The sequence below is a fragment of the Mchenga conophoros genome, linkage group LG14, assembly GCF_057382185.1.
Source record: "Mchenga conophoros isolate Kocher_MC1m ecotype Shallow Benthic linkage group LG14, M_conophoros_male_GT1.1, whole genome shotgun sequence".
Taxonomy (NCBI): Eukaryota; Metazoa; Chordata; class Actinopteri; order Cichliformes; family Cichlidae; genus Mchenga; species Mchenga conophoros.
The window spans coordinates 22,859,209-22,873,178 of record NC_140539.1 but is presented as its reverse complement, the minus strand read 5'-3'; the positions used below and the strand labels follow the sequence as shown (position 1 = coordinate 22,873,178).

The 13,970-nt window shown below is 39.3% G+C and overlaps 1 protein-coding gene across 6 annotated transcripts in view; it reads right to left on the bottom strand.

Moving 5' to 3' along the window:
- dock10 (dedicator of cytokinesis 10) overlaps nt 1–13,970 on the bottom strand; it is a 67,115-nt gene that overhangs the window by 22,836 nt on the left and 30,309 nt on the right. For all 6 annotated transcript variants that reach the window (XM_085243428.1, XM_085243426.1, XM_085243430.1 and 3 more), the window contains exons 2-10: nt 10,353–10,472; nt 6,841–6,930; nt 6,007–6,089; nt 4,463–4,535; nt 4,019–4,162; nt 3,622–3,756; nt 1,567–1,753; nt 706–791; nt 108–191 (exon numbers count right to left, since the gene is read on the bottom strand). In XM_085243428.1, coding sequence (XP_085099554.1) covers nt 108–191; nt 706–791; nt 1,567–1,753; nt 3,622–3,756; nt 4,019–4,162; nt 4,463–4,535; nt 6,007–6,089; nt 6,841–6,930; nt 10,353–10,472 — 1,002 coding nt within the window. The remainder of the gene's footprint in view (nt 1–107; nt 192–705; nt 792–1,566; nt 1,754–3,621; nt 3,757–4,018; nt 4,163–4,462; nt 4,536–6,006; nt 6,090–6,840; nt 6,931–10,352; nt 10,473–13,970) is intronic.

The window sequence follows — 13,970 nt, the reverse complement described above, 5'->3', positions numbered from 1 at the left end:
ACACAATTTACTCGGAGGCCAGCTTCATTTTATTCAACTACAAAGTGCAGCAATGCATAAAGTAAAAAGTAGTCTACAGTGGTTATAATGTACTCATTTGTACTTACAGGAGTGTCTGGATCGAGCGAGAAAAGATTCAACCTCTCTTCTCTTCTGGCGGAACGAATTCCTTCATCTGTCTCCGAGATATACTGCGACAGGAAAGATGGCAGGAAGTCAGAAAGAGGCAGTCAGAGAGCAGTTCATTGCAAATAATAGCTACACTAATGTAATTTATGATATCTGTAAATAGAGTGCTTTTTTCCACTTTTGCTTTGATTTGAGTGTTTCTAGCATATTCTGGTCGCCTGAATTTATAGACTGCAGTTTTCTTGAAAACAGATACAATTACATTGTTTCTTTTCAGCCTGATAAAAATCACAACAAATTTTCTTCCTCATAAAACCAGCATGCTTGCACTGACAAGTTTGTTTTCTGCTCTTCTCCTAAAGTCTCAGTATGTTTTTCAGTGTATTATAATCACCAGGTGATGATCCATGCACATAGAATATGGAGCTGTTCATGAAAACACGCCACCACCGGTACTGAGACACTTGGATGTATACTGTGCACGCATGTACTGTTAAATATGATAATACTATGTGTTGGTAGTCGTAGCTGAGTTATAACACTGACTAAAACATGTGAGCCTTTGGTGTAGCTAACCTTTGCTAGCTCTGGATTGATGCCGTTCTCTGTGGTTTCTTCATTTTCCTGCAAACAGGAGTCACTTAACGACAGGTCAAACACATCTGCAGAGAAAACAAACACAATCAGGACACCTGAGAGCGACTTTTATTCATGACTGATGGCTGACATCATTTAGTGGTTAGGAAAGTTTATCTAAGCAGGGAATTTTATGTTACAGATCATATAACATTTTCTTAAATAGCAACTCACTGGTCTAAATACACACCAACCAGAGTCAGCAGGCATATACATCTCAGAATAAAATATGACTCAATTTGTGGTATTCATGGATAATAAGGCAGGCAGGCTTCTAGAGAAATATACCCTTCAAACTGCCTGAAGCAATTTCTCCTAAAAGCCAGGCTGAACAAAAGGGCTCATTAATGTTAGGTTAACACACACCCACAGCCTGATTTAGAGGCAGGCTAACAGACCACAGAGCCATGACGGCTCTGGGCATTACATCATACCTTCACTTTTCACTGGACCAATTTTTAATACCCTATCAGTGTTTTGTGTTACGTTACAGGCTGTGGATCCATGCTCTGCCTCTCACACAACTGGCACAGAAGGATTGTTAATCACCACATCTGATGCACTGAACCAAGGTGGAGTCACTTTTGGGTATCAGATTAATTTCCTGAAAGTGATGCACTCAGTAGAAATTCCCCATTAAGGTCATGGCAAGATGACGGACATTATTTAGTCAGACAGAGAGAAAAAGGTTACATTTTCTGCTGACATCGACTATAAAATTGTGCCCATAATTTATCCAGATGCTGGAATTATGCAAAAAAAAAAAAAAAGCTTAATTCTTTTACATGAACTCTTTCTCACCCTGCCGGTGTTCGTTGAGTTCCAAGCTCTTGCGGTCTTGAGCTGGTGCTTCAGGAGGACTGATCTGTAGGATACGGGTCAACGTGCTAATCCACTCCTCCATGTCCTGCTCGCTCTCTGCGGCCAGCACAAAGTACGTAACCTCGTTCATCTTCAGCTCAAAGGCATGTTTCCTTAGGCGGTTATTCTTTAGGGAAAGAATGAAAGGCAAGGAAAATCTGGTCAGGTTTAGTTCTCGGAAAATGCTATACGTTTTTGCATCTACACATGTAGTTTTTGAATGTAGGCCATTTTACTGTGTGTGACCATTCCTAGAGGCACATTTTTCAGTAGTGAGCAGAGGGTAATGTCAGTAGGGCTTTTCATTCTGCTTTATCCTAATAGGTTTTTTTTTTATTAATAGGTGTTCGAGCACAGGGCTTTTTAAATTAAAGCTTAGATCACACAACTATAATATAAGCAGTAACCTGCAGACTGAAAATTGATGGTCAAATGTAGAAGCCCTAAAACTCCATTTCTTGGACTAACTTGATGCTGGTTCCAAAAGCAAGTCAGTCCACAGAGAGATTAGTTAAAAATGTTAAAATACCCGGTTTTACAGCAGCTATAAACATGTTTACAGGCTATAAAAACTGTATTGTTTTTAATTCACCTTTTTCGATTGTTTTGAGGCCTGAAGCTGTGAAAGCTAAGGGCGTGATTGCTTAGGGCCCGCCATCATTTCATGTCATTTTTTAAACTTGGATTGCTTTGGCAACTGCACTAACAGCCACTGGATACATACATGAAAATATGAAATCGTTTGTAATCATAAACTGAGTTGAACCCACAATACAAGCGTTGCAGGTCCTGTCTGTAGATCATCTTTGGACTGCAGCATGCGTTTTGTTATTGCATGTCTGCACAGGTAACCTTGCTCTGGTGCTCGCAATTTATATACAACAAAGTTTGAAATATATAATTAATTATATATTAAAATAATTATTTCATCATTATGAAATGCACAAGTTCTTAAAAAATGTAGTAGCATTATTTGCTAGCATGTCCACATTATGACTTTTAAGTCTAAAAACATATTCATAGTTTTCATAACAGAAATCATTAAAATAGATTATTTAGGTGTTTCATCCCTTAGAATTAACACCTCCTGAAGTGTGAGGAAGTCTGGCTCTAAGCTTCTGTCCTCGATGGAGGAGATCAAGTATCTCGGGATCTCGTTGAACGAGCAGTGATGAGAGAGAGGAGCAGACTGACAGACCGATTAGTGTACCATCTGTAGTAATGTGGATGTTGTACAGGTCTGTCATGGTGAAGAGGGAGCTGAGCGAAAACTGACGCCATCGATTTATCAATCCATATATTTTCCTACCCTCAAGTATATCCAGAAGCTTCAAGTAGTGACAAAAAACTGAGACTGTGGAGGCAAGCAACAGGAATAAGCTTTCTTCGAAGGCTGGCTGGGCTCAGCATTAGGAGCATGCTCATTCGGGAGGAGCTCAAAGTGAAACTGTTACTTTTCCTCCCACCAAGTGGAAGGAGGCGGCTTGAGAATATGGCCAGAGTGCCTCCTGGGTGTTTCCTACATGAGGTGTTTCAGGCATGTCTAAATGGGAGGAGACCCTGGAGCAGACCTAAGAAACGCTGGATAGATTAGATCTCTCAGCTGGCAGGAACATCTCTGATTGCCACCAGAAAAGCTCAGTAGAAAGAGGTGTGGGCTCAGACTGCTGCCCCTTTGATCCAGACCACAGCAGGTACACAGTAGAAAATAGATCAATAGATCAATAAATATTTTAATACAGTTTCTCTACATTTATACCTTCACCCATATTTGTTTCTGTTATTTTTACTGTTGTAGCAAAGGCAGTAATAGTGAGCAACCTGTGATCATGGCAGGTTGTGCCATGGTGCAGCTTTATGTCTGGAAATACCCCTAAATCAGTCTATAATCTAATAGAGAACATTTTAGAGTGCAGATGCTTTTTATCTATGTTCTTGCTGCTTTTTTTCTTTTGTGGTAAAGTGCATGTACATGTAGAATGCACTAAAGCCTACCTGTACCACACCCGTGCATGAGTCGAGGAAGATGCACCCTTTTGGTTCCTTTGAGATCTTTTCATCTTTGTAGAAATTCATGATGTAGGAGTTATCTGTTAACTGGGTGAGCTGGAAATACCTCCTCTTGAATGACTGTCAAGACAGAAATATGATTAAAATTCATTTCCTTAGCTGAAGTAAATGAATAAGAACTTTAACAATGGGATAATGTGGATATTTTCTCATCGTGTTGAAAAGTATGTCACCAATTAAAGTCCCAGTTTAATTTCTAACAGACTGTAACAGTTCAGAAAATAAAGTAAAACCATTTTGGGTGGGAAAAAAAGTGAAAAAAGACAGACAGAAATAAAATGCACGTGGGCATGAAAATAGATAACATCCGACACTTCCTCACCCGAACAGTGATGCTATTGTTGACTGTGCTGTTAAAGTTCCCTTTATACAGCCAGCCCGAACGAAACACACCAATCCCTCCGCCTCCCCCACCACCACCTCCACCGCCCCCTCCTCCTTTGGATGACGACAAAGAGGTGGTATCCTGCAAAAACACAACAATGACTGTGATCAGTCAAAGATGCATTAACTGTCCATTCGTTCCTCTGATAGAATGGAGCAGATGATTGATACAGGAAAGGAGAATTTCTAGACTCCTTGAATCCATCCAGTTATGCTCATAACAGCTTCCCACTGACCTGTAAATATAACTAATCTTGCAAAGTCCATTTTAACGGCTTTTAGGCTGCAATAAACTAATTTAAACATGAGCCTTGGGATGTAACCAGTATGTAATGGATTCACTCTCAAAAGCATTTCAGAGAAGAAGATCATCATTGCTGACCTCATCCTTGTCCACATCTTCATAGTCAATCTCAAAAGAGTGGGATGGCAGCTTCTCTGCTTTGTACAGTTTCCTAAAAGGAAACAGGGAAAGGTCAGGAAGATGGACAAAAAATATGGCTCTCTGGCAATGAAATATACCAACGAAAAGGGGAAATGACTTCTGGAATTAATTTAATGCGCTGCACTTGAGTTGTGCAAATGACTATGGGTGGCTGACTCAGTTCCATCGTTTTCTGTCAGGAGGTAACAATGGGCCGTCCCCTTACTCAGTCCCGCTCCACTGATTTTAAAGGATGGCCCATCTTTGTGTGCGAGCCACAGGGCGAAATGCCTTTGTGCGTGCGCCGTGAGCTGCAGACAGCGAGGCTGCAATCCGTGCTCTTGGAACCGCCCTCTACTAAAAGTCACAGAGTCGTAAAAGCTGTCCGACAATTTCTCGTGATGGACTATGTTTAGAAAAATGCTGGTAATTGTGGGCTGCCCACCGGAACAGGAATGCTAATACTGGCCAGCACAAATGAAGATCGGTCCAGCGGTGACAACCGCACACATACAGTAGCTGTATAACTGTACTCTGGCTCTCAGCCTGTAGTTCACTTCAACTTCAATCTGTGTGTGTACCGTTAATGTTTGGTTAAGTTGTTCGCTCAGTAAACAAACAACATAATAGTTATGTTTGCCACTTGTAAAATGACAGGACAAATGAACTTTGTGGAATGTTCTTTTTGCAACACTGTACTTGTGTTTAAGACACGTCTTGTTTGGCAGCTCATCCTGGATGTCAGTTCAGAGGTCATGTGAACTGAGTGAAAGAATATACAGTGGCAACCCATGGGATAGCATAGGGACATTCCTGTGGCTGAGAGCAGTAACAGCAGGGCCGCTCTGGGTAAGTCTCACTGGAACTGACAAAACTCAGTTTGACAGACTGACAGCCTGATTTAAATAAATTACTAACTGCTTGAATGGATGTGGCCGGATGATTGACGTTCAAAATAGCGACAAAGGGAAGTCTGAAAGTTTGTATTTCTTAAAGCTGAACGCCCTCACTCTTCAACACGAACTTTCACTTCACTTAACACTGGCCACCTTCTTGTGCTTCCTAATGACCTAATGGCCAACTACGGGTAATAAATTGTGGTTATCGCCAGTGTTAGCAGCTACTTATGGGTCTGCGTGTTCATGAGGAAAAAACTCAGCACATCATTAGTCAAGTCAAGCAAACCTGAAGACACATTTCTACTTGATATTATTGTAAAGCAATGCACAGAAAAATCTAACTGTTCAAAAGTAAAATTTTGCTGTATGGAGATTTAATAAGAGAATTTTAACAACAAAGTAGAAGACGTACATCCATCAAAGACATTTAGCACTTTTTTATGCTACTAGTATGGCAATGTGATGCCTTCACACTTCAATAGTTTTACAATAACATCCATTTAATATAACAAAATGTTCCGTTTTCAAATGTTAAACATTTTCTGAACAGAGCTAAAACATGAGAATAAAACGCACAAACACTGTTTGTCCACAGTGTTTTACCTTGGCAGCAGCCGGTAGTCTCCGGCGTAGTCGTCATACTTGAAATGGACCACATTTAGATCAGAGTTGTAATACTTGCAGGCCTAGAGGAAAGGATGAAGATTAGGTTTAAATATTACATTTCCTAAATGATGGCCTTTCAGGGAAACACAGACCTGGAGCAGCTGAAATATTTACAGACAATGAAGAAAGCCGTACAGCGCTACATGTCATTAGATTTAAATAATAAATGGAACTAAATCAAGACTCTTTCCCCGGGGATCTTGAATATAAAGATATCTTTACATGTCTAGTTCAATCAGTTTGGCTGAACTGGTACTCTCCCAGGGAGTGTACGGTGCAGTGAAAGTCACAGACAGAGCCTGAGGTACTTTCACATCCTGCCTGCAAGTCGAACACCGTGTAACTTTTCTCCTTACTCCCCTTTTTAAAAAAGACCTTGAACATGTCACAAATTAACAAATTATAAATATAACAGACAACTTAAGCGATACAATTTTTAGCTGTATACACGCACACACACACAAAGAGTCAATTGCACATGCTAGTCTTCAGTGAGGTGTAAGTGTACTGTCTGGGGAGTTTCCGTCTTCAGAGACACTACTTCTCTACTGAGCGCTTGAGATCATGGCTAGAGGATCTGAAACAAGCACTGATATCTACACACACATCTGCTTTATTTTAAAGTCGTGGTGAAACCGCTCTGCTGATATCAGGATGGCCTACTTTAAGGTCAGTCTGAAATGAAAGACCTAACCACCATGAACCTGAAAGACATCACTTAAAACCACAGGGTCTATAACTGCGTCTGGTACACTTAGACGTACAACTTACCTGTCTGACCAGCAGACATTCAGCGTGGAGTTCTGCCCCCTCGGGAACAGTTGATTTGACAGTGCGTCGCTCCTGAGGCACTGTGGATACCTGAAAGAATAAAGGGTAGATAATGACAGGTGGTGGATGGGATACCTTACTTCAAAATGTATTTAAAATTACTGCATGATTTTAAACTATTCTATACAGTAAATCCCTCATGTAGAGAACATGACTAAGAAAAGCAGTCAGCTTCTATAGAAATGTGTAAGCAATGGGACGGCTTACTGATCACTGCTGCTGAACCTAACTTCCATGGGTAAACAGAGGTTACTGATATTAGAAAATTATTCATTCATCTTTCCACTGATTATTCAATTATGCTGTTCAGGTTGTGTGTGATTAAAAAAATCACTTAAATTTAATTTTATTGATATAGCGCCAAATCAGGACAACAGTAATCTCAAGGCGCTTTATATTGTAAGTTAAAGACCCTACAATAATACAGTGAAAGGCCCCAATGAGCAAGCACTTAGTGAGAGAAGGAAGGAAAAACTCTTTTTTAACAGGAAGAAACTTCTGGCAGAACTGGACTCGGAGTAGAGCAGCCAAATGCCGCAACCGGCTCAGGGTGAGGGAAGAGAGGCAAGACAAAAGAGGAATGCTGCTAAAATGAATCGGACTTATGTTGAATTCAATTGAATTCAAATCAAGCCAATTTCATTTTTATAGTGCCACCTTAAGGTGACTCCTGTTGTGACCTGTTGTGACCTTAAAGTGACTCCTGTTGTAAGGTAAACACAGTTTAATAAAACAGCAACGAGGGTTTAAAGTACTGTTGTCTCATCTCAGGCAGAGCAAAAAGAAGAACCATCCATCTCATATGATTCTCAGATTTAACACTTTTCAGATTTGCTCTGCCATGTTAGAAAGCACTCTATCACAAGTACTTGTATGGTGTGAATGGTGTGTATTCCTGTAGTGGGTAAACACTAATGCTGGTTCAATAGCGTCACAATACACTTACTCTTTTTGCCTCCAACATGCTGCCATTCAGCATATACGATGCTGTAGGTAAACACAACACAAGCATTTCCCACTATGAGCACATCAGCCTGCTGATGCTACCATTTAGCTTGAAGCACCACTGTGGAGCACAAGTATAGCCCCATGGTGGCAGACTCTCAGACCTATCAGGACTCCTTATAGCAATTTATAGCTTAGATAAGACTAAGCAAAAAGCTGGTCTGTTAATGTAGTAATGAAATTGTTTCTGGTCAGCTTTATTGCCATGAATATGAATAATTCAAGTCAAATCATCTAATATGCATTCCCTTTATCAGCCCTGCTTGGGCTTACAATTAATAATCTCACATGAGAATCAAACAGCTTCATTAATAAAAATGTACATTTTATGATCCATGAAAAACGTCAGCATTGAATGTTTTTGCATGAAAGGAGACGCACTTTGCCTTTGTCCAATCATCTAGCCATATGCTGAGTGGACTGCCTTTCTTTCGACACTGACAAATACTCACTGTCCACCCAGCCAGTTTCCCTCACAAGTACCGAAATGTACTATCGGCTGTATAGATAAAGAAAATCGAAGAAGACTCCTTTTTTCTTTAAGCCACAAAGATTTTAGAAGCACCAGAGTCATGCATTAAGAACTACAACTCTAGCGTCCACAAGGAAATGAATCCCTTTACCACAAGCGGCTAATTAGAGCATTTTAATGTGCAGTGGCTCTATCTGAAGCAACACATTAGCACATAAATGAAGGTACTAATGAACAAACAGCTAAAGGAAGCCAGAGAGAATAAATAACTTTTTATAATGAAAAGACAGCTACATGCCCTAATAGTGAGAGTAAATGTGTTGTGCTGAGATGGAAAGTGGAACATATTGCATTTTAAACATCAGTAAATTGTTATCAAATTAAAAGCTTTGACACTTTAGTATCGTTACTGTGCACAAATATAAAATGGTGCAAATGCCTGCTAGCTTCTGGGGTTGGTAATTGTATATATACACATATATATGAATATATATATATGTATATGTAAAATGAAAAGTGGTTTTCTAAGGTGCTGTAGATAAATGTATAGATAGATAGTAGGGGTGCAACGATACCCGTTCGATACAGTGCTTTCGGTTCGGTATGCATATGTATTGAACAATACAAAATTTTTCATTTATTTTATCAACTTTCCTTCTGACGATGCTGTCTGTGTTGAGAGCTCAGTGGATCTGCGTTCCACTACTCCACCTAGGCTGCACTGTCGAGCGCAGATCCACTGAGCGCAGCGCAAGCTAGCGAGACAGAAGTTAAGCTCGTTGCAACTGCCTCAATGCTACCCGAAATTGAACCTCCCCCACCCTCATTCAGATCTGGCGTTTGGAACTATTTTGGTTTTCATGTGAAGCATGACCCTGATGGTAAGCACGTCATGGACAAAAGTAAAACAGTATGTCGGATGTGCCACGCAATGCTCAATTACATTGGTGGGAACTAGTGCCTTAACGTGTTGACACCATTCAGTCCCACGCACGGGGCGATCAGCGGTAACAGAGATTAACGGAGATTGGCCACGTTATAGCGTTAATGTCATTTTAACGAGGTTAACGCTGACAGCACTAGTGGGAACACAACGAATATGACTGCATTTTTACACCGACATCATCCTAGTGCAAAGACAAGTGGAAGTAGACAAAAACAACAAGCACGCATGCTACAAACTTTACCCGAGTCATTTAAACAGCCGTTAGCACATGATTCTCCTTATGGGGACCTGATATGTTTAATATGCTGCTTAGAATATAGCCCAGAAGAAGCGTATAGTATAGCTTTTATTTTGGAAAGAGACATTTCTCTGTAATAAACTCTCTTTTCCAAAGATGAGTGATTTCTCCATCAGATAGATTAATTTTTTTATTACTTTGTTTCAGCAATATTAAATTTAAAAACTGTACTTTTGAGTTAAAATATATATTTATAATTTTAATAAATGACAAATTAAAAAGGCATGAACAGTTTTTGGTATCAAAAAAATATCGAACCGTGACACCAAAGTATCGAACCGAACCGTGAATTTTGTGTATTGTTGCACCATAGATAGATAGATAGATAGATAGATAGATAGATAGATAGATAGATAGATAGATAGATAGATAGATAGATAGATAGATAGATAGATAGATAGATAGATAGATAGATCGATCTAAACCACTTCATCATTTTTATTTTATCACAATAACAGCTCACTGAAGTCCACAAAACTTCAGTTATGCATGACATATTATGATGCAATCAGGCTGCATGGAAACTACATAGAAAGGAGGTAACATTGTCATTTTTTTCTCCCTTTTTTGGACATACCAGTAACTCAGTATTGATAACCTTGAATTATTATTATTTACTTAGTTATTTAGTAGAAATGCCTCTTGGCCTCAAAAACACGACACTAGACAGAGAAAACCATGGTTCATGGACATGTCTGCTTCAATCACATTTAACGGTGAATCATACTTACTGTGAAATCATTGTCAGGAAATAGGAGCAGGTCTCTGAGAGGGTCTTCTTTACACTCATCCCCCAGTTCAGAGATGACGGTCTCGTAGTCAAGAGGATCGATTACTTTAGGCTTCTCCTGCTGCAAATGGAAAAAGAGAAATGAGTAATATTTCCTTGTAGTTAAATGTCAGATATCAGTTAGATAAAATACCACAAAGCACACCAAGGTGGCTATGAGGGTGTTATTGTGTTATTGTAGCATTTGTGTGTATCTTATTTCACACGTACGTATTTCAGTGTGTGTGCAGTGCATATTGAAATCCATGTATACGTGTTCAGATATGTGTGTATGTCTTCTGATCTGTGAGTGTGTACTGAGATCTGTGTGTGCATATTCAGGTGTGTGTGTGTAATCAGATTTGTGAAAGTATAAATAAATGTGTAAACGTGCATTGATATTAATGGCTGAAAAGTCTTAAGGTTTTGCTGGATGCACTGAAAATATAGACAAGTCACGAGCTTTTCGACAATCATTTTTGTATAACTGGAAAGAGCTATGAGCTCAGCTTATGGTAGAAAACTCTGACATCTATTGGCAGAAAGGAGCTCACTTAAAGAGCGAGCTTAAAAGACTCAGTGTGCAGGCATCACAACATTCACTATATTATAATATTATTAATATATGATATTTGCAACCTACTTGGAGCAACAACAAGAAATTAGCTTACAGTAATTCCCTCTAACTACAGTTACCAGACTTTTATACATATTCAGAGTCCAGAGACAGGCTGGGAAAAGTTTAGATGTACTTGATATAAGAATGGCCAAACTACATGTTTTGTTTGAACGTGAAATGCAGAATTACTGTGTAAATGCCAAAAGTAAACCGAAGTAGATAAGGAGGGGAGCCTATCTCAAACAGTCTTTTACCTCTGTCAGCAGTGACAGATGAATTAAGTCAAATTAATAGCAAACCAAGATAAAACTCCATTACAAGTAAGAAAGTGGCATTCAAAACCCTACTGAAGTATAACTATAAATACATTATCAGCAAAGGTTCAAAGTAAACTGTATCAGTACTTTAACTCAGAAGTACTACAGCAACCTGGTAGAGTTTTGACAAGTAGTAGAACTGAATATGAAGTAAAAATATAACCATGGTTATTATATATTGGCTTCATCTTTAATATTATGTTCCAAATCTCTTCTCTTTGGGGAAAAAGATGGCTGTCAGGAGGGCATTCCAGCTGCATCTGTCATAATTAACAGTAACTTCATCAGTCAGTACCATCAAGTCAAAGATTCAGATGGAAATAATATTTCACAGTACATTCGAAGCCTTGTACTGCTTGGTGTCACCTTAATATTTATACAGGAGCTTCACATACTAGATATTCATCCCTGGGATCAAAATTTGTCCTCCTCTTGTTGGGAGTAACTACAGCAGGTTGTCCACATGCTCTTCAGAGTCCACTAAAAATGCAATGCAAACCTGTGAGACCTGTCATATGTACTCAGGCATCACACTTAGTTCAACATTTAAAGGTGTTAGTCACACCAAACACAAAGAATGAGAAAGCGAGAAAAAGAAGACAGGAAGGATTCAAAGAAGGTAGTTAGAACGCAAGAAAGGGCCTGAGCCCGTGAACCTGAGCTCAGAGTTAATGAACTCTTGACTTACAGACAATAGGAATAGAAGGTCTGTCTCTTTTCAAAGATTAGGCTCTTTTGGTTAAAAAGATTAAAATAGGTTTCATGGCCAGGACATTTTGAATTTTTCATCCTCCACAATCATAACTGGTAAATGGACTGGTTCTTACATAGCACTTTTCTACTCTACCCGAGCACTCAAAGCACTTTCGACAACATGCCTCATTCAACCATTCACATCTATTCATGCAAGCGCTTTTTTTCCTATTAAAGCTTTATACACATTCACATTCTGATGAATGCATCGGAGAGCAACTTTGGGTTAGTATCTTGCCCAAGGATATTTGGCATGCAGACTGTGTATACTATTCTTTTGCTATTTAAGATTATTGTCACTCTGACGAACAAAGGTGTTACCAATCAGATGCTTTCTAGATGGTATTGCATGGTTGCTCAATAGCTGATGGTGCTTTTTTGCCTGCATAATCCCAAACCACGACCGACAAAACACTCACTGTTGTACCTCTCATCTCCTCTCTGACCTCCTCCTTACAAACTGCCGACAAGTTGAACCAAAAAATTCAATGGTGGATTCATCACTCAATCTGACCTTTTACCACTGATTTTGAGCCCAGTTCTTGTATAATTCGGCATACCTCCGCCCTTTTCTCCATGTTTCCCTTCCTTAACTATAGCTTCTTGAAAGCCACCCTTCCACTAAGACCATTTCTGATGAGGCTTGGTGACAGTAAATAGATCAACTGAAGGCTCAGTTACATCTCTCAAGTCCATTGTCACGTCTTTTCTGGATTTTTTTTTCCTCTATCTAAACAGAGGTGTTGAACTCCAGGCCTCGAGGGTCGGTGTCCTGCAGGTTTTAGATAACACCCTAGGTCAACACACCTGAATCAAATGATTAGTTCATTACCAGGCCTCTGGAGAACTTCAAGACATGTTGAGGAGGTCATTTAGCCATTTAAATCAGCTGTGGTGGATCAAGGACATATTTAAAACCTGCAGGACACCGGCCCTCAAGGCCTGTAGTTCGACACCTGTGATCTAAAGGATGTGACTTTCAGATACTGTTCATCTAGTGCAAATAGTTTTTTAGGCCTGCACTTCTTTTGTTTTCCACTTGTCCAATTTCCCCTAATTTTTTTAAGGACACACTGCACAACATGACGAGATATGTAAGGGCTTCGGCTTATAATTTTGGGAATCACCTTGTTGATGCAAAAATACTATTTTATACCTGTCAACATCTGTCATTTGTGGCATTTTTAAGAGATTCAACTAAAGAAAACAAATTAGGTGTTTTCGTGACAGGCTGCTAGTCATAAAGTGCCTAAAGACTATTTAAAATTTGCTAAGTTGTCTGTTATGTGTAGGTGCAACACTGGTTTTGCTCAAGACCACCTTAAAAAGTACAAGAAAGTCTGACTATTTGGAATCAAAATAAGAAATAAGGGCTCAAGACTTCTGCATTGCACTGTATATTTTTTCTGAACCAAAGAATCAACGTAAATTAAAGATAGTTTTAATGTTCTACTTCATACTTTAGCTGATGGGGTCACAAGAGGCAAAATTGAAGCAAGGTTGTGTCATTCATGAGCTACATGTTACACGGTATAAACTTTACTATCGCCAGAGTCAACAACAGAGACATAGAAACCTACAAAATACAGAACATACAGACGCAAACAGTCAGAGTGAAATCGTTATAACAAACACACACTTCGAGCAGCCTACAAAGAGAAAAATAGCTATGTACATGACATTTCCTGTGTTGTGCCATGACATCATTAGGATCTAAAAGCATTTTAGAGGAAGTAGTGTGTTGGTGAAGTGAGACGTTGACACACCCCACAGAACAATTCATAATAAATGTGAAGGCTAATTTTCAAGTACACTTGGATAAAAAAAAAGAGCAAAACCAACCACAACAACAAAAAAACCCCAGACTATTCAGAGAGATAAACTACGCCAG